This window comes from Hypomesus transpacificus, chromosome 9, assembly GCF_021917145.1.
Source record: "Hypomesus transpacificus isolate Combined female chromosome 9, fHypTra1, whole genome shotgun sequence".
Classification (NCBI taxonomy): Eukaryota; Metazoa; Chordata; class Actinopteri; order Osmeriformes; family Osmeridae; genus Hypomesus; species Hypomesus transpacificus.
In genome coordinates, this window is record NC_061068.1 from 17,744,074 (window position 1) to 17,767,370 (window position 23,297).

The 23,297-nt window shown below is 44.5% G+C and overlaps 1 protein-coding gene across 1 annotated transcript in view; it reads right to left on the minus strand.

The window, feature by feature from the left end:
• LOC124470632 (chitotriosidase-1-like) overlaps positions 1-23,297 on the minus strand; it is a 35,565-nt gene that overhangs the window by 11,302 nt on the left and 966 nt on the right. Inside the window, exon 5 of the mRNA XM_047024576.1 lies at positions 22,918-23,083. Within this exon, the coding sequence (XP_046880532.1) occupies positions 22,918-23,083 (166 nt within the window). The remainder of the gene's footprint in view (positions 1-22,917; positions 23,084-23,297) is intronic.

Here is a 23,297-nt window from a genome sequence, read left to right on the forward strand (position 1 = left end):
TTACTTGAGCTTGAATCCAAATGTGTTGAACTGATGGAGACCCGGCCATGCAAAGTCACTCAAAACATTTGCCTCGATTCCAGGCTCTGGCAAGAGTATTTAGCTCCAAACTGGTCAATATACACATCTGACCAAAGACCAGCTCGATCTTTGTCTGTAATCAGTGATTCTGACTGTCAAAGACCGTTAAATAGCCAGATGGCTGAGCGGTGAGGGAGTCGGTCTAGTAATCAGAAGGTTACCGGATCGATTCCCCGCCGTGTCAAATGATGTTGTGTCCTTGGGGAAGGCACTTCACCTTACTTGTCTTGGGGGGAATGTCCCTGTACTTACTGTTTTGAAAGATCCTATATACTGGCTATCTTCAGTAGACTCTTGTCTACAAAAAGCAGCCCTCCCTGACGTTTTAGGACTAGAATTTAGTGAATTACGATATCGTTTACACACTGCCAGTGAGTGAGCGAGCCGAGTCATTGAGGCTAAGTCAAAACAATGTACCCTCGGGACGCAGTCTCACTCCACTTGCAAGTTTTCCACAAATCACAAAAATAATCGGAGCATCTGGCTATAAGTACAATTCCTACATCTCCTAAAGGCTTCCCTCCTCGAGGTTTGGTAACAAACACATTTTTGGTGTCGACCGAACTGTGAAATGGTGAACTTATGAACATGACGCGACCAAAACATGGCTGCCGCCTAAGCCTATGCGGTCTCCCTGGCGCATAGGCTTATTACAAAGACTTTCACGAGCCAAATCAAAATTCTGAGCCGACAGGTCTGTGGGGAATCGATTGTTCTGATAAAAGCTGCCCTCCCTACCTTTTGGATGAATTCGCCGAGATGCTTCATGATTCACTAATTACACAGGGAGAAAAGCTAGCTACTTTTCGAGTTCGGTTTTCCGTCACTTCAAACTCACGATCTAAAGGTCTCAAAGTGCTCAAACCTTCACCATAATTCAAGAGTAGTGTACTTTCACGTACCCAATCATTGATTCTAGCTTAAAATGTGTAAAAATAGGACTTACCGAACGTGGCTGCCTCCAGCATGGCTATAAGGCAATTCCAGTTGAAAACAACAATGGCCGCCGAAAAATAATTTATATTCGTAACGGCGAGCTGCGATTGGAAGCGAAATGAGGGTGAGGGTGGGGCTTGGTCAGCAAACCATTTCCAGAAAGGATGTGTGTGCATCTCGCCAAGCTCGCGCGTGTGTCAGTAGGTTGAACACCTGTCCCTCTTTTCGCTGTATAGCACAGCATTTTTTATGTGCGACCTGCGGAACAAGGGGTGAAAATGATGTGCGACACAACACAAAGCGGGACAGGTGGTCACCCTTGGCTGTGTTCGAAAATTTAGACAGCTGTCTTAATCCTTGATGTCTTACTAGACAGGTGTCTAACGAGACAGCTCTCTTCGGGGTAAGGTATCTTAAAAACCGTTGTTTTCGAACAGCCTATTAAGACAGGATGTACGTCATCGCGCTGCGTGTACTTGTGTGGTCGCACTAGCGCACTTTGTCAGACGGCAGTCAATTGCATGAGTTTATTGTCACACTAAGTCAAGTTAAGCTGTATTTAAACTTGTGTTAGATATAGGCTCAATAGCTCATAACATTTGTGTTTGTATTTCACTCATTTGATAGGATTATGATAAAACGCAGCAACTAGCTAGTGTCTGCTCTGCACTGCGATGCTAGGTACCGTACGTTATCGAAAAGTCGGAGCAAATTTACAAATTAGGAGTGTCATCAATAAAATAAGTACATTTTCAGCAACTACACTGCCCATTTCTCGATACATTTTTATTCAGATGCTGATTTACAAGTACCGTTTAGCTGAAATATGAATTGTAAAAACTTAGAGCAATGGCGGTCAAAGGATTCTGTTTAACTTGTTGCTCACGGTAACCCCGCGCACAGAGTTATGGGTAATACGTGCTGCCATTAAGACAGCAAGGCAGCTCAGATGCTCTCTTAAAAAATGACCGTTATGTTACGTATTTCAAGGTATCTTATTAGACAGAAAGAGAAGATTTAAGACATTTCGAACAGACCTCGCTGTCTTAAAAGGAAGGAAGGAAGGACGCATTTTAAGACATTTCGAACACAGCCCTTGTGTCAAGGGGCAGGATGAGTCTGTGAGAATTTGGAGCGTGCGCACTGTGGAGCAATTCAATTGAATTCAATCATATATTGACATACCAAGATGAAATTGTTCATGGTACTAGAGATTGATGTAGTCTTGAACCCTATTAGGTTTGAAAAACAATCCGTCAAAATTATATTTGATTTATAAAAAAAAAAAATATTGAGGCAATTTGTACACTTACATAAATACACTTCTTTCAGCCATTTTGTATTGCATTTCTTATGCCATGTCACCCTATGAAAAGACATGTATTCTACACATCTGTAACTAATTTCAAGTCGATTGGGTCTATGGTTTATGTGTAGAAGGGTTTTGGAGGTTGTACCAAATTTGGACAATACAAGAACATTCATAAGTCTGACAATATGGGTCCTTGAGGCTTTTTTGTTCCCCATGATAAATAAGGCATGTATACCAATTTTCAGGCATTTTGGAGTAACGGGGCGCTGGGGAAATCACGTAGACTTTGGGCGTGTTTTGTTGCGCCACCTATGGGCGCACATGGGCCACTAGCCGTCTGGGAGTATTGAGTGACCTGTTGTATCATTGGGCCAAATTGGAAAAAATCAGGTCCAGGACTTTTTGAGCTGTTGGGCCATTTAGCGGAGAAATATAATAATAATAGGAATACTAACAAAAACAATAGGTTCCCTCCTACTGGTGCAACTTCGTTACCGGGGATATTTCTCTCCAACATTCGTTCGCTGAGCAACAAACTGGACGAACTTCAGCTACTGGTATGGAAAGACAGACTTTCGTTCATCTTCCGTTTTGTGCTTTACGGAAACATGGCTGAGTGAAATGATCACAGACTCTGCACTACAGCTAGCAGGTTTCAAACTGCTGAGAGCGGATCGTGACTCCCTGCTTTCTGGCTAAACGAAAGGCGGTGGTATTTGTTTTTTTATTAACAGTGGCTGGTGTGAATATGTGACAGTGATTCTGCAGCATTGTTCTCCTGATCTGGAAACCTTTTTTATTAACTGTAAACCTTTTTACTCGCCACGTGAGTTTGCTTCATTCATACTGGTCGGCGTCTACATGCCCCCTCAGGCTAGCGCCAACGAGGCTCAACGTGTACTCGCAAACCAGATATTGTGCGTGGAGCATGAAAATCCAGATTCCTTGGTTATTGCGCTAGGCGACTTTAACAAAGGCAATCTAACTCAAGAACTCCCCAAATACTAGTGATGGGAAGTTCGGTTCTTTTTACTGATTCGGTTCTTTGAATCTTGTTCAGTAAAATGAACAAATCTTTTTTCGAGTCATTTGTTCATTTCAGGGGGGGGGGGGGGGTTGGGGGCTATACGTCCACTGCAAAGGACGTATAGCCCCTATACGTCCACTGTAGGTTAGTGCATGACATGTGCACCAGCAAATACTATTTCAAAATAAATTCCTGCATTAAAATAATGTATCATGAGTTTGTATGATTTGGTCATGTATTATCACACTAGCATTTAATTATCACGTCAAACAATTACACTGCACTAAACTGTAAGTGTAAATGTAAAGTGAAAATAACAAAACCAGTCAGTATGATGACTTGAGCGAATATCATTCATTCACGTCTTACTAAAACAGCGGCCACGCGAAAGGGAATAAGGAAACCGTTTCCTCTACTAAAAAATACAATGCGGGTCACGTGAAAAAAGGATCCAAAGACTCGTAGAAAGACCGAGTCGGGGAAGGAACTAATCATTCGTTTCCTCTTGCTACAGCCTATACAGGTCACGTGAAAAATGATCCAAAGACTCGTAGAAAGACCGAGTCGGGAAATGAACGAATCACTCGTTGAGAGGACTCGTTACTCCCGAGTCCTTATAAGGATTCGTTCAAAATGAACGAATCGTTCACGAACGACACATCACTACCAAATACAGACAATTCATCAAATGCCCTACCAGAGAAGAGAACACTTTGGATCACTGCTACTCTACTATCAGTAAAGCATACCATGCGGTTCCCCGAGCAGCACTGGGTCACTCAGACCACGCCATGGTCCACCTGATTCCTGCATACAGGCAGAAGCTTAAGCGCTGTAAGCCTGCTGTGAGGACATCGAAACAGTGGACCACTGAGGCTATGGAGGAACTGCGGGCGTGCTTGGACTGTACTGACTGGGACATGTTCATGACTGCTACCAATAGTCTGGATGAGCTCACAGAGGCTGTGACATCATACATCAGCTTCTGTGAGGACTGCTGTATACAAACACGCACCAGGGTGAGCTACAACAACGACAAACCCTGGTTTACAGCTAAACTCAGAAGGCTGAGGCTGGACAAAGAGGCAGCGTTTAGGAGTGGGGACAAGGATAGATTCAAGGAGTCGAAGAACAGGTTTAGCAAGGCGGTGAGAGAGGCTAAACGACTGTACTCGCAGAGACTGGAACACCAATTCTCTGCTAACGACTCTGCTTCTGTCTGGAGAGGCCTCAAGGTGCCAGTATGGTACTCCGACTCCGTTACGGATGGGCGGGCCGCCGGATAGGACGGATTAATTAGCATTTCTGTTGCCTTTATGGTTCTCCGAAGGCTGGGAGTGCTGAAAACAATTCACCGCCAGAACAGTAGGTGGAGAAGCGTTTTTTTGTCGAAAACACGTTGCTTTGTTGTGTCTTTGTAAGTTAGAAATCGTCGTTGTTTATCTCCCACCTCTCATCACACGTGTGACACTCTTACCAGCTGTCACTAGTCAAACGATGAGTGCAACAGGTGCAGTCACATATTATTATATTAAAAACTGTGTCTAATGCTATATAAACACCTGAAAGAGCAAACTTATCTCTATCGTGGTAGGTATTATTTGTGGGGAAAATAGTAGCACTCTATAACAAAATTATATGCTTATCTTATATACACTATAGAAACTATTAAAAAACGATTACATGAAATGAATACGTTCTTATTTTCTTTGGTATTTTTGTGATTAGCAATGATGATTGCTGGGTAATATGTATGTTGTTGTGCAATGGCAAGTCTCTATTTGATCATGTGACGAGACGATACGATATAGACAAGGCTCTGGTTTTGTGAATTCATTTCTCCACCACCAAGTGTATAATCCAATGTGAAAAATGATAAACAAAAAGACTGATATAATTGGAAACAAAAAGATCCATACAAACTGTATGTACAGTCAAAACTACAATGTCCTACTACTCTAGGTCACTAAACTGTGGCAGTCAGTGCACAGACAACAAACTCACGTTTCTGAATTCGCTAGAGTAGAGCATAAACTAGCTCACAATAAACTTTCTCTCCAAGAAGTTCTCATCACAGACGTCTTTCAAGAAGACGACCTTAGAGAAAACACCTTTCTGTCGAAGTCGTCAGCGTCGTCGCCGAGTGTTTATGTAGGCCTACCTCCTCCCGGCTTTCCTCACACACAGTGAACGATGGCAGCTAACAGACAAAGACTGTTGATGGAGCTGGAGCTGCTTGACATGGAAGAGGAAGTGCTTTTAATGCAACTTATGAGACAACAGAAGAGGAGACGGAGGCGTAGGTGGTCTGTGCGCCCACTACATCGTACATGTTCGACCACTGAGGGATGTTGACGAAGAGATGCACTTCACCTATTTCCGCATGTCGGCTGGCAAATTCGACGAACTTCTTCATCGTGTGGAACTACACATACGGCACCAGGGCACACACAGCATGCCTATTGATGCCGCCCAAAGACTCGCTGTGGTCCTACGCATTTTAGCCTCAGGTGCAAGCCAAACAGCTGTTGCGGCGAGTTACAAACTGGCATCCTGCACGGTGTCCGGCATTGTGACTGAGGTCTGCCGGGCGTTGTGGACCGCTCTACAGCCACACTACCTACCCTGTCCCTCAACCAGAGATTGGGCAGCTATAGCAGCGGAGCTTTGGCGGACCTGGAACTTCCCAAACTGCGTGGGAAGCCTCGACGGCAAGCATTTCACCATCAGGGCACCACCTCATGCCGGGAGTGACTTCTTTAATTATAAAAGTAGTCACTCCATTGTCCTGATGGCAACATGCGATGCTAGGTATCGCTTTACCATGGTTGACGTAGGAGGCTATGGACGGCAGAGCGATGGTGGCAGGGCCGTAACTACCATTGAGGACACCGAGGTCGTGTCCTCGGTATTTTTTTTCGTATTTCTGTTTATTTTTTTGCTTAAATCGTGGTATATGAACTCAAAACAAAGTACACGTGAAACTGACTGCAGGACGATGATCTTGGTCTCCCACAAACCGTAACGTGATTTTATACTTGAAGAGCCGAGTAGCTCAAGAGTTTGGACATACGTGCTGCGCGTCATCAACAAAACGTATTGTCGTTATGGTAACCACCAAACACAAGTCGGACGCTGATGTTACCGCCATAGACATACCGCTACTGTTAGTGAATAGCCTATGTTAGTTACAGTCACTGGAAGAGGAGCGCAGCAAACTAAACATGTAGGTAGGTTAAGAGAAGTTTAAGTGGCAGATGACTGTGAGAAGAAAGATTCATTTTCATGTGGAAATATTTGTATTGCAGCAGCGTACTACTCAGATAAGGAAACATCAAATCAAAGTTTGGTTAACTCCGTCAGTACCGGTTGTCAATCAATTTCCACCGGTTGAATCAACATTCATTTTGCGATTGATATGTCATTGATGTGACTGATTGAAAATGAAATTCAGTGGCAATTGGGAAATATCAAACTGATACGCTATCGCTCGGTCGATACGTTCCAGCCTCAGTTTGATACAGTATTTCCCGGCATGACCGAACGGTCGAGGTTAGTAAGTAGTTTATTATATGGCAATTTTAGATTCTTTTCATTTTGTAAACGAAAATAAATGGTACCTTTAGGCTAATTGTAGCTAGCTCTCAAGTCTTCTCACGGTGTGTTTCATGTGTTGCCAAGCAACTCATTACTTTTGATAGAAAGCGGACAACATGGTTCTGCTAAAATTGCTTTAATTTCATCACAAAATAACGACACAAGTGATTCAAAGAGTCTGGTCTTCATCATCACTTTCGATGACAAAGCTTTTCAGCATCATCTGGATAGTAAAACTCAGCAGCTGACTCTCGATATCGCTCATTTTTAAGCTGACGTCAGAGGGCAATACGGATCCGTATTGACCGGCGAGGAGGGCAATACGCGGCTGGGGTGACTACCCATTATCCAATCAGAACGCTTGTACCGTCGTTGCCATATAATAATAATTTAAAAAAAATTGTGGTAACTTGCCCTTACTTCATGAGTCCCATAAAGGTCCTTCAAAAAGCCTCAGAATGCCCCATGTTTACCTCAAAATTTCAAAAGCTCCACACCGCCCCATACTCAAAAGTCATAATGATGATGTTTTTGCTCCTTAAGACTCAATAAGAGAAAATGGCCATATTTAAATAATGTAATTAAAAAAAATTCCGGGGGAGCATGCCCCACGAGCCCGCCTAGAAGTTCTGACTCATGACCTCAGTATTTTTTGGGCCCTGCGTACGGCCCTGGATGGTGGCGTCTTAAGGGAGAGCGCATTTGGGTCACAGCTGCTTGACAACAAGCTGAACCTGCCGCCATCGTCGTTTCTTCCCGGGACCGAGATCAATGCCCCGCACGTGATCGTTGCTGGTGCTGCCTTTCCCCTGCACAACAACATTATGCGTCTAATTCCAGGTATGTCACAAACCATAATAATGCATTGCAAGTTGCATAGATTTGACAGAACGTAGTATCTTATTTGTAATGGTGGTGCAACGATGTAGTAACACTGCATGTATTTTCTGTTGTATTATCAGGGGCAGACCTGAGCAGGGAGAAGACCATTTTCAATTACCGCCTCTCAAGAGCCAGGAGGGTAATTGAAAATGCTTTTGGCATCATGGCGGCACGCTGGAGGATTCTTGGCAGGGCAATGGAGTTCATGCCTGACAAGGCTGGGGATGTGGTGAAGGCCTGCGTATTTCTCCACATCTACCTGGCCTACACAGATGATGTGACTCCACCCGAGAGCCGGTACATACTGCCCAGTTACATGGATACAGACTTGGTGGGAGGGACGGTACAGCCTGGTGAGTGGCGAGGAGTGGTGGCTGGCGATGCCAATCTGACACAGACACCACAGATATCAAGGGGCCGTGCCAACAGAGCTGCTGCGGCTGTCAGGAATGACTTTATGGAGTTCTTTCTGACACCTGCAGGAGAGGTTGCATGGCAGAACGACATGGCGTCGCGTGGCACACTTCCCATAACCTGATACGCTGGATTTTTGTAAATATTGTAAATTTAAAAAACTCAACTGTCTCAAAACCTTTGGTGTGTTATTTTATCCTTACTTTGCCTACAAACAAGGTGCACAACACAAACCATTCAATACTAGACCAACAATACTAGAGTGCTATTTACAAAGTGCAAAGAAGCACCATAGTGTCTTTCATACATCAGACCATAGAAATTAGAAGGATTTAAAGAAAAAAAGGAAATTAGAACATGGTTGGCATAAAGAGTTCTAATATGAACAAGCATCTACATTAAAGCTTTTTCTTGAAAAGAAGAGTGCCTTGGTCCAACCATTCTCTTGTATAGTACTAGAGTGCTATTTACAAAGTGCAAAGGTGCAAATAGGTGTGAGAAATGATGTGATGCAATTCTTTGACTCAAGAGGGAGCGGCCCTGTGGCACTTGACCTAATGATCTTCCCTGTTACATTCAGATGAATTTCATACAACAGACCATAATCCCACATATCTGTTGGCTCCTGGCCTTTTGTCCATGTAGAGCAGGGGTGTCAAACATACGGCCCGCGGGCCGGAACCGGCCCCCAAGGAGGTTCGATCAGGCCCGCAGGATAATTTGAAAGTGGAAAAAATGCATAAAAGACATGGAATTAATATTTTTAATTCGCTGCAATTCATGGATTATCCGCTAAGGGGCGCACTCTTTCCATCAGAGTAGAAGACAAGCCGCATCACTGAGACAGACTGAAAACAGCAGACGGTATCATTTAATACCTTGGTCTCTACTAGGGATGGGCGAACGATGCCTTGTGAAGCTTTGATGGTTTCTTCCGGATTGTGCCGGCCCAAAAAGCCGAACTATCGGCGCTTTGAAAATGAACAGCGTCATCTAGCAGCCGTTTAAACTGGCTGAATGAGGCGTAGTGGTTGTCTCCGACGGTAGACTACCCTACGTTATTCAATATTTAATTAAGGCTACATGTGTTCATTTTGATCTGATATTAGTGCTCACACATTAAAATGTTGTGATACATCCGTAGGCCTTTAGAATTATGTCATTTTCTCACAGTAAAAGTTAAAGAATATCGTACGAGATTCACTGGACTGGGGCGCGAACTTGGGATCCCAGATTCGCGTTAACAATATGTAATCGTACAACGCTTTAACCAACTACACCACCGAAGAGATCATTACTTGTTAAAGCGGTTGGACGGACTTTATACGATATGGTCTTTATATCAATTAAACTAGATAACACAGAAGAAAGACATGATATTTTGGTTATTTATAGCAGAGTATGGTATAATTTTAATGGTCCGGCCCACTTGACATCTCCCTAGGCCGTATGTGGCCCACGATGCGAAATGAGTTTGACACCCCTGATGTAGAGAGTCATCAGACATGTTCCTGTCTTGTGTGTGTTAGAGCTATTATCAACTGATGGCTGTCTTTTGTCTACTGCCACAGGTATTTGGATTCATATGGCCCTGGGCCTAGACAAGTCCTATAGGTGTGAGAAATTCATTGTTGCTGATTTCTGATTTCGCCATGCAAAAAGAAAAAAAAAAAAAAAACTGTTGAAGTTAAGTGTTTTATTTAAAACAAAGATATATTCAAACAACAATAATATATAAGTGTATATTCAAACAATAATAAACAAAATACGCAATAGTGCAGGTAAAGTAAAGTACAAACAGTGCAAAATAAGTAATAAAACAACTAAGTGAAAATAAGTACAAGAAACATCGAAATAAGTAATATAAACACGTGCAAAAAGGTAATAAAAACAAGGTGCAAAATAAGAAATGTTCACACTGTATATATATAAGTAATGCAATATAAAAACTATTTATAGATGGTGGTACGTATTTACAAAGCGCGGATGGTTAGCCTGGTTGTGATACAGCAGGGTGTAAATCTGAAGTTTAATCTCGCTTGCCGTGTCTTTGTGCAGTGTCTTTGCCAAGACACCTACACTATTGCCAAAAGAAGTGTTTTCACATGGTGGTGGAGAAGGTTCCACAGGCGCAAAGTCCCTGTACATTTGGGCCCTGCGCTCCTCGACCATTGCCATTGCCTCAATGACATTCTGGTCTTGCGCCACCCGTCTTCTCTTTGGTGTCCTGGAGGCTTGAGGGGTGGATGGAGAGGGCGGAATCCTGGAGGGTTGAGGGGTGCATGGAGTCAGAAACCTGGGTGGTGGGTGGCAGGTTGGCTCAACGGAAGCCTAGGGTGCTGGTGAGGATGACTCGGGTGAGGCCTCATGTGCTGATGAAGAGGACTCGGGGGAGGCCTCATGTGCTGAGGTGGCTGTTTCCTCCCTGCATAATGGCTCTGTCGGCTGTTCATAATAATAAAAGAAAAGGTAGTTGTTGGTCTGTTAGCAATATGAAATTATCTGGCTACAATTCAATCAATTCAACTTTATTTTCTCCATGTATACAGACACTAGGAATTTGATTTGGTATTCTCCATGCAGGCTATAGCATCACAAATAACAACAAGACAACACAGAACAACAGTACAAAGACAGATAGTACCAGTATGAGCCAAATAATAAATAAGAATGGAGGTAGTGCAACACTAGTAATGTTAAAGAAAGTGCAATAAAGTTTGTGTTTAAGAGCTATTTAGGAGGGCTATTGCATGGGGGAAAAACTGTTGAGGTGACGTGATGTTTTGGTCATGATGGCCATGATGAAAGTTACATAACTCTATTCATTACATCAACCATGTAAGCCCTTTAAGAACAGGCAGTTGCTCTGTTATCAATATGAAAATTGCATACAACGACAATTTCTATCTGCAGTGTGGCTTCCTCACTCTGATTACACTGCTACCGCAAGCACAAAGAGGCTGTTCAGAAAGCGAGAAATATTTACCTTATTGTCGTAGTTAGAGGACGTCTCCCGATGTTTGACGAACGGGTCCAACCACGACAGAAACGTAAGGATGGCAGGCATCTTCTTCCCTCCTGCATCGCCACTTCTGCTTTTAAAAGTCCTCTTGGCCCTCACAAATTTGTCTCGCAACCTCCTCCATCGCGTTGCGCAGTCTTTAGGGTCCAGCTCTACCGCTGCAGATATTGTTCGCCACGAATTGGCAGTCATTCACGCATCTTTGTAGTCTTTAATCGACGTGTTGAAGAGGTGAGGATATTTGCGTACCTCTTCAGCAATGCGCTCTTCGGTGTTGGTGATCTCCATCTTCTTAGTTTTTTTTGTGGATTTTAAACATGGCGGTATTGTGATATAGGGAATGAAACAGGAAACGCGAGGTACAGAAATGTGAGATTCCGGAAATTATGTCGTTTGGAAATGATGTCGTAGCGCAGTGGTCACCAACCTTTTTAGGCCAAAGATCACCGACCTTTGCCTTGGTGAGCCGAAGATCTACCTATTGAGGCGTTGAGAGACAGAACAGACTCCAGACTGAACTTACAACTTAACTTTATATTTGGCCTTATTGTAATTGAATGAAATCAAACACTTTGTGAACAATATGAACAAGAAAAAACACTTTTGCAATGAGCAGGCTGGATATGAACGGTTTTATTTATAAACTGAAGTTACAACACAACACTGACAAATTTCTCATGTGACAAGTCAGTGTGATGGCTGTGACTGAACACTGTCTGTGAGTGCCTTGTAGTTTGGCTCATAAGCAGAGACAGCCAGTCTGAGGCAGTCTGTGAGGTGTCTGTCAGTAAGCCGGCTCGTGTACTTGGATTTGGTGATTTTCATCTGTGAAAATGCCATTTCACAGAGGTAGGTCGATCCAAAGTAGGCACTCACTTTAAGTGCACATGCACTGAGGAGAGGAAACTTCTCTCGGCTGACAAGTCCCCAAAAGTCACTGTCCCTTGACCTGGCTTTCAGCTCAATGTCATTTTGCAAATCAAGCATCTCCATGTCCACTCCACTTGGCAAAGCAAATGCTTTCTCGAATTGGTCTGCAACCTCCTCTGTATTAATAGGCAGGAATGGGTTTGAAAGAAATGCAGCAATATCCTTCATGATTTCTAACACACCAAAACGTTGACTGAACTCCGCTGCCAGTTTGTCCAGGTGCACACAGTACTGCTCAGGGTGAAAGTCAGAAGAGTCTTTGATGGACTGTGACATTTTTTCCAGGTTTGTAAAGTGTGTCAGCGTCCCTTTCCTCAGATTCGTGGTCCAGACACAGAGTTTGGCCTTGAACGCATTCACTGCGCTGATCATGTGGAGGAGGTGCCGGTCTTTTCCCTGGAGTTCGTGGTTGAGCGAGTTCAGTTTTCCGGTTAGGTCCGTCAGAAACCCCAGGTCCAGTAGCCACGCATCCGTTGAAAGTTCCTCGTGCTCCTCGTTCCTTTTCGACAGAAACGTCTTAATCTCAGGCAGCAAGTCAACAAATCGCTGCAGCACTTTTCCGCGACTCAACCACCTGACATCAGCATGCAGAAGCAGGTCTCCATACGCCGAATCGAGCTCATCCAATAACGCCTTGAATAAGCGATGCTGAAGCGCTTTTGCTCGAATCGAGTTTACCACTTTGACCACCAGTGACATGACATGAGAAAAGTCCACAACTTTCCCAGCCAAGGCTTGCTGATGAATCACACAGTGATACTTCATGAAGTCGGGGAAATCCGGATCATTACGGCACAGTGCTATAAAACCAGCGTGCACACCGCACATTGCCGGTGCCCCATCGGTAGTGATTGCCACCAGTTTCTGAATGGGGATGTTCTTTTCACGGACATAGCTTTTAAAAACGTTGTAAATATCCTCACCTCTCGTTCTCTCTTTTAATTGGAGAAGAGTGAGGAAGTCCTCCTTTGTTGTAAAGTCCTGGAAAGCCATTCTGACAAATACAACAAGCTGAGCCGTGTCCATTACATCCAGCGATTCATCAAACTGCAGTGAAAAATATTCACAGAGTGACAAGTCCTCCAACACCTGTTGACCAACGTTATCCGACAGTAACTCGATCCTTCGTGTCACTGTTGTAGGACCAAGAGGCACAGCACGGAATGCAGCTTTTATGTCCTCTTTGTTTTTGAAGGTGCTGCAAACAGTCTCTGCGGTGACGGTCAATAGTTCCTTAAACAAATCCCCATCTGTAAAAGGTCTCTTGTGTTTAGCCAAAATGTGGCTAATACGAAATGACGCCTCAGTTGCAGCCTTACTTTGAGACGTAGGTTGTGAGAAAAGCGACTGTTGAGCCTTCAACTCCACTTTCAGCTCCTGAACTTTTTTGGCGCGGATTGCGCTCTTTGGTGGATAGCAGTCTTTGAATTTGGGATGGTTAGTGTTGTGGTGCCGCTCCAAATTCCCTCGCTTAGACAGTGCCTGTGGCTGGTGGCACAACATACACACACTCTTGTCTTTTACCAAGGTAAAGATGAATTCCTCCTCCCATTCATGATGGAAACTGTAGTTTTTCGCCCTCTTTCGTGGTGCCTCTGCCATGCTTGCTAACACTATGTGGACAACACGGCCGGGTAAATAAACAAACCAACGGCAACCACGCCCACAGGTATCCTGGGATAGCAGGTCTCTCAAAGGTCGTCTTCGGGAAAAAACGCCCATTTATTCTGTCGGTGAATTGCTTTGCAACACGCACAGGCCAATATGCAAATCCAGGTACAAGAGAACGCGCGTTCAGTTTAAGAATCCTCCGCGTTCATGAATTAGTCGGAGATCAGTATTTCTGAAATTATTTTGGAGATCGACAGGGAAAGTCTCCGAGATCGACACGTCGATCGCGATCGACAGGTTGGCGACCTCTGTCGTAGCGGAACAATCACGGCCAAGGGGTATCCGCCGCGTACAGCACGGCACGACGGATCGACAGGAATTTAAACGGTGCACGGGAAAGGTCTCCGTCGGCCCCGCATACGATGGAGAGGGCGTATCAGGGCGTTCCAACTATGCGTAGGCCCTTCCCATGTGTCCGTAATCGTATAGTACGGAGTAGCATATAACGGCCTTCAGGCAGATCACCAACTTCAAGCCTAGAGCCCCCCACTCCACTAACGACTCCCGCCTGGCCAACGACCTGAACGAGTTCTACTGTAGATTTGAAAGACAATTGGACAGTCCTGAACAACCCCTTTCCACCCTTGAGGCCCCCCCTTCCCCCATCTACAGTGACGACCCTCTCCATTCAGGAGAGAGAAGTGAACAAACTGTTCAAGAGACAGAACCCCCGCAAAGCAGCTGGGCCGGACTCTGTCTCTCCAGCCACCCTCAAGAACTGCGCTGACCAGCTGTCTCCGGTGTTTACCTACATCTTCAACACCTCCCTGGAGACTTTCCATGTGCCAGCCTGTCTCAAGTCCTCCACCATCATCCCTGTGCCCAAAAAGCCCAGGCCAACTGGACATAATGACAACAGACCCGTCAACCTGACCTCTGTGGTAATGAAGTCTTTTGAGCGCCTGGTGCTAGCACACCTCAAATCCATCACAGACCCTCTACTGGACCCCCTGCAGTTTGCCTACAGAGCCAACAGGTCTGTGGACAATGCAGTTAATATGGCCCTCCACTTCACCCTACAGCACCTGGACTCCTCAGCATCCTACGCCAGGATCCTGTTTGTGGACTTCAGCTCTGCCTTTAATACCATCATCCCCGCTCTGCTTCAGGACAAGCTCTCCCAGCTGAACGTGCCTGACTCCACCTGCAGGTGGATCACAGACTTCCTGTCTGACAGGAAGCAGTGCGTTAAGCTGGGAACACAAGTCTCTGATTCCCAGTCCATCAGCACTGGATCTCCCCAGGGCTGCGTCCTTTCTCCTCTGCTCTTCTCCCTGTACACCAACAGCTGCACATCCAGTCATCCGTCTGTCAAACTCCTGAAGTTTGCGTACGACACCACCCTCATTGGGCTCATCTCTGGTGGAGACGAGTCCGACTATAGGTGGGAAGCGGACAACCTGGTGACCTGGTGCAGCCAGAACAAACTAGAGCTCAATGCTCTCAAGACAGTGGAGATGGTTGTGGACTTCAGGAAGAACACAGCCCCACTCACCCCCGTCACCCTGTGTGACTCCCCAGTCAACACTGTGGAGTCCTTCCGCTTCCTGGGCACTATTCTCTCCCAGGACCTCAAGTGCGAACTGAACAGCAGCTCCCTCACCAAGAAAGCACAACAGAGGATGTACTTCCTGCGGCAGCTGAAGAAGTTCAACCTGCCAAAGACAATGATGGTGCACTTCTACACAGCCATCATTGAGTCTATCCTCACCTCCTCCATCACCATCTGGTACGCTGCCGCCACTGCCAAGGACAAGAGCAGGCTGCAGCGTATCATCTGCACTGCGGAGAAGGTGATTGGCTGCAATCTGCCTTCCCTCGAGGACCTGCACACCTCGAGGACCCTGAGACGAGTGAAGAAGATTGTGGCGGACTCCTCCCACCCTGGACACTCCCTGTTTCATTCACTCCCCTCCGGCAGAAGGCTGCGGTCCATCAGGACCAAAACCTCAAGCCACACAAACAGTTTCTTCCCTTCCGCTGTTGGCCTCCTCAACAAGGCCAAGAGCTCACACTGATATTAATGACTTAATGTCTTAAAACTATTTACATTTTGCACTACATTCAATTCCTGTAATATTTGTATTTTATATTGTATTTTATATTGTAAATTGGCAACTTATATTTTATTTTATGCCCACTTATATTTTATTTAATTGTATTCCACTTAGTATTGCTAGTTTATGTATCCTTAGTATAGTTAGACCACATATTTAAATTTAAGATTCCTATATGTTTATTGTATGCACCTTTCTGCCAAAGCAAATTCCTTGTCTGTGCAAACTTTCATGGCGAATAAATCCCTTGCTGATTTCTGATTCAAAGGAACGAACTACAGAACCGCCGCCAAGGCCTGTTGAGAGAGTCTCCAGGACCCTAAGACATTACCTACTCCCACACCCCCAAAGAAGCTGCCACCGTGCAGGCCATGGTCGTACGGGGGTAGAGCCAAGAGTCAAGTTCAGTGGCAAGGTCAGAGAAATTGCTATCTCTGACCAAGAAGATGTCACGCCCAGTGACTTTGATAATGATGAGAGACCAGTGAGGGTTAGTAAGGGAGCTTATGCTCATGTCAGAGCTGAGCTGAAAGAAGCTGAACGCCCCCGCACTAAAAAGACTGTCATGCGGAAGGGGGGGCTCCAGGGAAAGACAGGCAATGAGTTAGGAAGTGACCATACAGAATACTCCAGTACTGATGAAGAGGAAACCAAGCGTCTGGGGCCATGGGGAAATGTCAGACCACCAGTCCAGTATCAAGTGCCAATCCTGGTCAGAGGCACTGCGCTATATTCCTTAGGCAGCCATGGACATGATTGGATTAATGGAACGGATTCCTGACCTCCGGGAGAGAGCAGGGAGGTGGATCCATGCGTTCGAGGAAGAGACTGTGGGCCACCTGCTGGCCATTGGTGATATCAAGGCCATCCTGAGCAGGAGCTTTGGAGTGGGGGAGATGAGGGAGATGCTCGAGGGGAGCCTACTCCACCGTTTGACCTTCAAGCAGTCACAGGATGGGGATCTGTTTAACGCCTGCCGTCCAGGACTGTGGCAGCATCTTAGGTAGGGGTGTCACGATACCAAAAATTCAGTAGTCGGTGCCAATACCATTAAAATAACACGATTCTCGATGCTAATTTCGATACCATGGTAAAAAAAAGAGGATTGTCTAAGATTCCATGTAGGCTACTTGAACCATGAACTTCTTTAAAATATTTGAAAAATAGCAAAATGTCCTACAAAGACATACAAAACATGTGCAATAGAGCATAGCACAACATAATAAAGTGCAATTAAGCCATTCAGCTAACAAGATGAACATGACATGAGTTTACCTTCTAAGCTATGGGCTAACGTTAAAACTACAACTAACCTAAACTATGTACATAAGCCATTGTAACACACGTGCCCACCATCTCAAACATCATGTAACGTGTATTTTAGTATGACAGATTAAACAAACAGAAAAAGAGCATTCTTTGGATGTATTCAGAATTTTGCCGCGACTTCAACGAACATTGATTTATTTTGTATGATGCCAGATGAAAGCATCGGTGCTGCGCCTCTTCTGGAACTGAATCAGAACTTGCCTTGAATTCTTTAAACAAATCCAGATGACGATCTTTCAGGTGCTTAGCTAAATTGGAAGTATTCCCCCTTGGTCTGAAGACTGTGGTAGCATTTTTTGCATAATGGCTTCTGCGGATTAATTATAACGCCACGGTCATCTCCCTCAAACGCAAACTACTTTTTTTGCCTTTCTTGTCAACAAGTCGAAGCGGGGCGATCGCTAAAGCAGCAGTTGTTATCTTGTTTTTCTTAATGTAAACGTCGACTGGAACACTCCTGAAGGCGCAGCACCGATGCTAACATCTGGCATCGGCGCTCACGGTACTTACGGTGCTTCAAAAAAATGGGCATCGTCGGTGTTTTGTTATTTTAGCATCGGAAGGTACCGTAAGTATCGGTTCTCGTGACATCCCTAATCTTAAGGTCGATGTATGCTTCTGCGTTTTTTGAAAAACGGACACGTGGGAACGCCCTCGTCTCTGTGGAACGCCCTCTACGAGCTCTCCGTCAGCCCTCGGAGAGCCTCGGAGAGCTTGACGTGCACCTCCTGAATTTTCTAACTATCCGTCGTAATTTCGGAGGGCTACGGAGACCCCCTTGGCTGTGTTTGGTCAGTATTAAGAACCGCTTGCGTCAGGGGCGGGGTTGCCGTGATTAACAGGACGAACACAATCCTTTGACCGCCATTGGTGTAAGTTTTTACAATTCATATTTCAGCTAAACAGTCATGTAAATCAGCATCTGAATTCAAATGTGACGAGAAATGGGCAGTGTAGTTGCTGAAAATTTGCATATTTAATTGATGAAATGGCTAATTTGTAAATTTGCTCTGACTTCTCGGTAACCTAGGTAAATAAACACTCGACAACGTCTTACAAAAACCGTTGCGCCACCTACTCTTCTGGAGGTGAATTGTTTTCAGCACCCACAGCCTACAGAGAACCATAAATGCAGTCTATCCATCCGTATCCGTGCGTATCCGTGCGCCCGCCCATCCGTAAACGGAGACGCAGAAGCATATTTTGGCCTTTAGGAACAAGTTTCCCACTCGGGTGAAACTTGAGCTCCTCACAGGAGAGCTCCTGGGAGACACTGAAACTCCCTTAGCTCACATTGCTAAAACCCTGAAGATGGAGAACTGAGCTGGGAGACAGCCCGGAGAAGGATGCACTCCAGAGAGCCATGTTCAGGCAGAGTGTGATCAACAAGCTCCCAGCCCAAGTGAAAGGCAGACTGGATGAGGTAATGGGTCTGACATCAATGACTTTTGCTGAATTCTCTGATCATGTGGTCCATGCAATAGAAAAGTTCAGAGAGTATGAGGGGAAGACGTGGGAAAAGGACAGAAGTGAAGTGAGAAAGCTCACTCAGATGCACTTGAGACAGTAGCATCCGACCCATGCACCTAGTTTGCTAAATGTACCGCGATGACCAAAGTACTTTGTCCAACACCATTCTTATGTATATCAACATGCTCCTTTTGAGCTCAGTCATGGTAGGACAGGCTCTGAAGACTGTTTCACCCTTTAAATCTGAATTTATAAATGAAACCGCCCTAAAGAAATAGTAATACTGAAAAACCGAAGGAGCACCTGGCACGAAGATTTGGAATGGGCACCAGAGCATGGTAGCACCACTATGGGACATGATCATGAAAGCAGGGAGTACCCTGCTATCGACTAAATTGACCTGGAATGGCGAGGGCGAGGAGGCATTCGTACACCAGGCACCTGCAGTGACCGTACCCGACTACACCCAACCCTTCCATTTGTATGTATTAAACTGCCATCATTATGCCACTGTTATGTTCACCCAGGTATCAGGGGAGGGGGGTTGGAAACAACCCGTAGCTCACTAATCTGTAGCATTGTCAGAGTAGAGAGGAGGTTCCCATCTTGATTTAGGGGGGTGGCAGCAGTTCAAGGCTTTCCCAAGTAAATGTCTGAGAAAGCCACTGTCATCGTTATGGGGCATGGGATAATGGCGCATACACATCAATTGGCAGGCTTGATCGAGAGGGGTGAAACTTGTTGAGGTCTATTATAAGAGGTAGGGAAAATTAAATTAGGATTTGTTACGTAATAATACATTTAAACAATAATAAGTCAAAAGAAGCCACTATTGGGGAAAGAAAAAACGGTATGACTGTTTATTCCACATGTTAAAAAAAAAAAAATCCCAGACTTATAAGTTGTAGGAGGACCAAATTGGAGGAACCAGATCCGCACTGAATCTGGACAATGTCTGTGCTGGAGGGCTGAGGCACAGTTAAGGGCCGGGTTTCCCAGATTCGTTAAAACGCTCTTAAGGCTAAGAGCGTCTTAAGAACGTTCTAAGGGCGCTCTCGAACGCTCTTAAAACATTTTTAAGAAGATCTTTGCGTTAAGAGCTTCTTAAAGAATCTGGGAAACCCGGCCAAGGTCAGAGACACTATGAGTCTCTTCCAGCAGACCAGACAACGCAACTGCTGGAAGCCATTTGGGCAAAAGCAACAACTGCCTGAGGACTAGTGACTAGTCCCCCTTCAAAGTCAATGAATGACTCGAGCTGGTGCCCGGAGGAACTACCAGCCGCGAGAGCGGAGACTCAACCTCTTGAGTTCCTGGCCATCAACTTCCATACAGCTTGACTCTTCTCCTTCCACGTTTTGGCTGGAGGAGGAGGTGGAGGTTAGTGAGAGCCAGGGGATTGTAGTGGAAGAAGGAATGCACAGCAATGTCTCTATGAGTATCTAACTAAAGTCATTTCTAATGCCAACCAGTAAAAGTAATTGAATGTAACTTTAAACCTGCCAATGGAGGTGTAAATGTAAATGTGAAAGTTGTAACTAGATGTTTTAAAGTTTGAACTAACCCCTGACAACCCTTCCAAGGGCCCAGCTGCTTAAAACAAGCTAACATGTCAGGCACAGTGACTGATGCTATAAGCCAGCCAGGAGGGATCTCTGAAGAGTTTAAGCTAATGAGATAGCATTAGGTTGGGAATCCATTCTTCCATGGACCGCCATAAACAAAGAACGCTGAATGGGTTAACTACATCTACTACAACCAGTAGAAGGTTATACAGTAGAGGGTTATACCCTACACAGATAAATGCACTTGGTGAGTATGCTGCACTTATATACCTGATCACACTGCCCCAGATGTCAGTTTCACACGAGCCATGATCAAACTGAAGTCATTCGGACAGGAGGTTAAGGAGAATGCCAGCCATGGGAAAGATTGTTTCTTCTGGGCTGAAGATAATTGGGAAAAATTAGGATTTCAGTTTGCCAAAGTTGGGGTAGTTGTGTTGATCTGTTTAGGTATATTGATAATGATAATGCTGTTGGAGTTATTGCATTCCTATGTTCCGATCCCTGGTGGTCTCACAACGCCCCTCCACCATAGCTGTGATCCACGCCATAGAATTACAAAACTAACTCTGACTTCTCGCAGACGCCCAGTTGTATCTGAGTTTCTATGACCTCCCCAGCGCGGCGAATGGAGTAAAGCAAGGTAGGGTCAGGTCTGTGGCTGAAGAGGCAGATAGGGCCCCTGAGGGGGGTGAAGAAAAGAGGCCTAATCTACTGTCCACCAGAGGGATCAAGCACGAAGGGATTGTTCAGAAAGTTATTTTACTTCTCTTAGTTAGCACCTGAGCATTGCTCCAAACAATGATGCTCAGTTACACTCCACATATTTTTGACCAAACAAGTTAGGAGTTATTCACACACATTTCATTTAATAAAAAGCACAGCACAGTATATTAAGTGTTTAGTACTTACTATATTTCAGTACTATTTTTCTATATTACCATTTTCCTTTTGTACGTTAAGGGCGCGCTTTAGGTTGAAGTTTGTTATTTTCTATATTCAATTATATTTTTTTTATAATACATTTTTGTATTTGTGTTATGTTTATCTTTGCCATAATCATTCCCTGAAGTTGTGTGGGGGTTGGTAAAACCCCCGGGGGAGGGTATGTCGTGGGAAATTAATGATTATGGGACAGCTAGGCAAGTAACTTAGGCAGGGTTACACCAGGTCAGAGTGATGGGCCTAAAATGGCTGACTACTACGCAGTTATGATACTCTGCAGTTCCTAAAACTCCACTCATCAAAGCATGTTTTGACCGGAACGTTACAGGCCAACCTCATCATAAGAAAGGAATCTGGATCCTGGTAAAAATAGGCTGTTGTTGTCCAAACAGTGACAAGTATACTAAATCAATTGGATAGTTGATTTAGTAATTAGGGTTGCCAGAATTAGTGATAAAGGATGGGATAGTTCGGGTCGAGAAGAGTTGAAGTGGAGTTGTGTTGCTTCAAGGACCGAGGCCTGGGACATTTGAGGGGGAGTCAGTAGAAATGGGCTTTTCCAGCTGTTGTAGAAGTTCATCAACCACTTTACCAGCCAAAACACCAAGCACGCAGGATGTGGGTGTGATACCGTCATAGAAGTTCCCAGGGTGGGGGAATTATCCTAATTTGGGCTATACTGGGAGTTTGGGGCTTAGGTCTTTGTCTTCTCCTGTATGTGTTTGTGAACGCACACTCTGCCTTGCCAAATAAACCATCGAGCTGCCTTGGGCTATTGAAAGATATTTTGCCTCCAACTACTTTTTACTACTCCTTCAAAAGGACGTCTGTTTTTTACGACACTTTTGTCAACGAAAATTGACTAGATAAAGGTTTGTTGACGACAATATTAAGTGACCACAAGTGACCAAAACGAGACGAGACGTAAATGCTGGTCACGTGACGATGACTATAATTAAATGTATAATGCAATATTGTTGACAAATAAAAACGAGAAGAAATGTAGTTTACAAATTAAAAACGAGTCAAAATGTTATAACGTTATTTCGTCTAGTTTAGTCGCGTTATTATTATGAGCTAACTCATGAGGCTGTGCTTAATGTGTCTCATTTTAACGTTAGCTTTAAACGTTGGCTGGTTGAGACAAACGTGTGTGACTAGCATGTGTGTGTGTGTGTTTGTGAGAGAGTGTAAAGTGGGTTACCATGTGTGACTGTGTACTGTGTGTGTGCGTGTGTATTTGTTTGTATGAGAGAGTGTAAAGTGGGTTCTTAGTTCTACCTGACTGACTGCATGTGTACTAAGCATCCCTTGTTGGCCAAATAAACCAATCTAAACCAATACATTAAACAAATGGTTTGGCATTAACATGCCTCTGGAGACTACTGCTTAGACTACTTCAGTTTTGATTAGAAAGAGACTAAATTAAACTAGACTAAATGTCATCAGTTTTCGTCAACTAAAACTAGACGAAAATAGATAGATAATTCTGACTAAAATAAGACTAAAATGCGCAGACTTTTAGTCGACTGAAACTTGACTAGACTAAAAAGAGTATGAACGTGACCAAAACTAATAAAAACTAAAATGACAGCTTGACACAAAGACTAAAATTACTAAAACAGGCTGCCAAAAACAACACTAGCTGTGATGGTGGCTGGAGATGATAGATAACGCACCTTACAGAGCTCAGTGAATCTCTGCTTGTCCTCGGGAGGGCTTCCGCGCGATCCAGGGTACTCCCAGTCCAGGTCCAGACCATTAAAGCCATATTTCCTCAGGAAGCTGATGGACGACTGGATAAACGTCTGGCGGGTGGCAGCATTGGAAACCATGATGGAGAACCTAAGCAAAATATTGACATTTTTGGACGCTGAACAACAATAAAACATAAAATAAAAACACAAATTCTGACGCCAAAATATGTACAGCAGAATGTGTAAAACTGATGCTGCTGGAAATATGTAATCGTAAACCGTAGAAGACAACAGAATCTAGCTACATGTGTGCCAGTTTATTTCTGGAGGGAAGGCATGGAAGGCTGAAAAGCTCTAGCTCA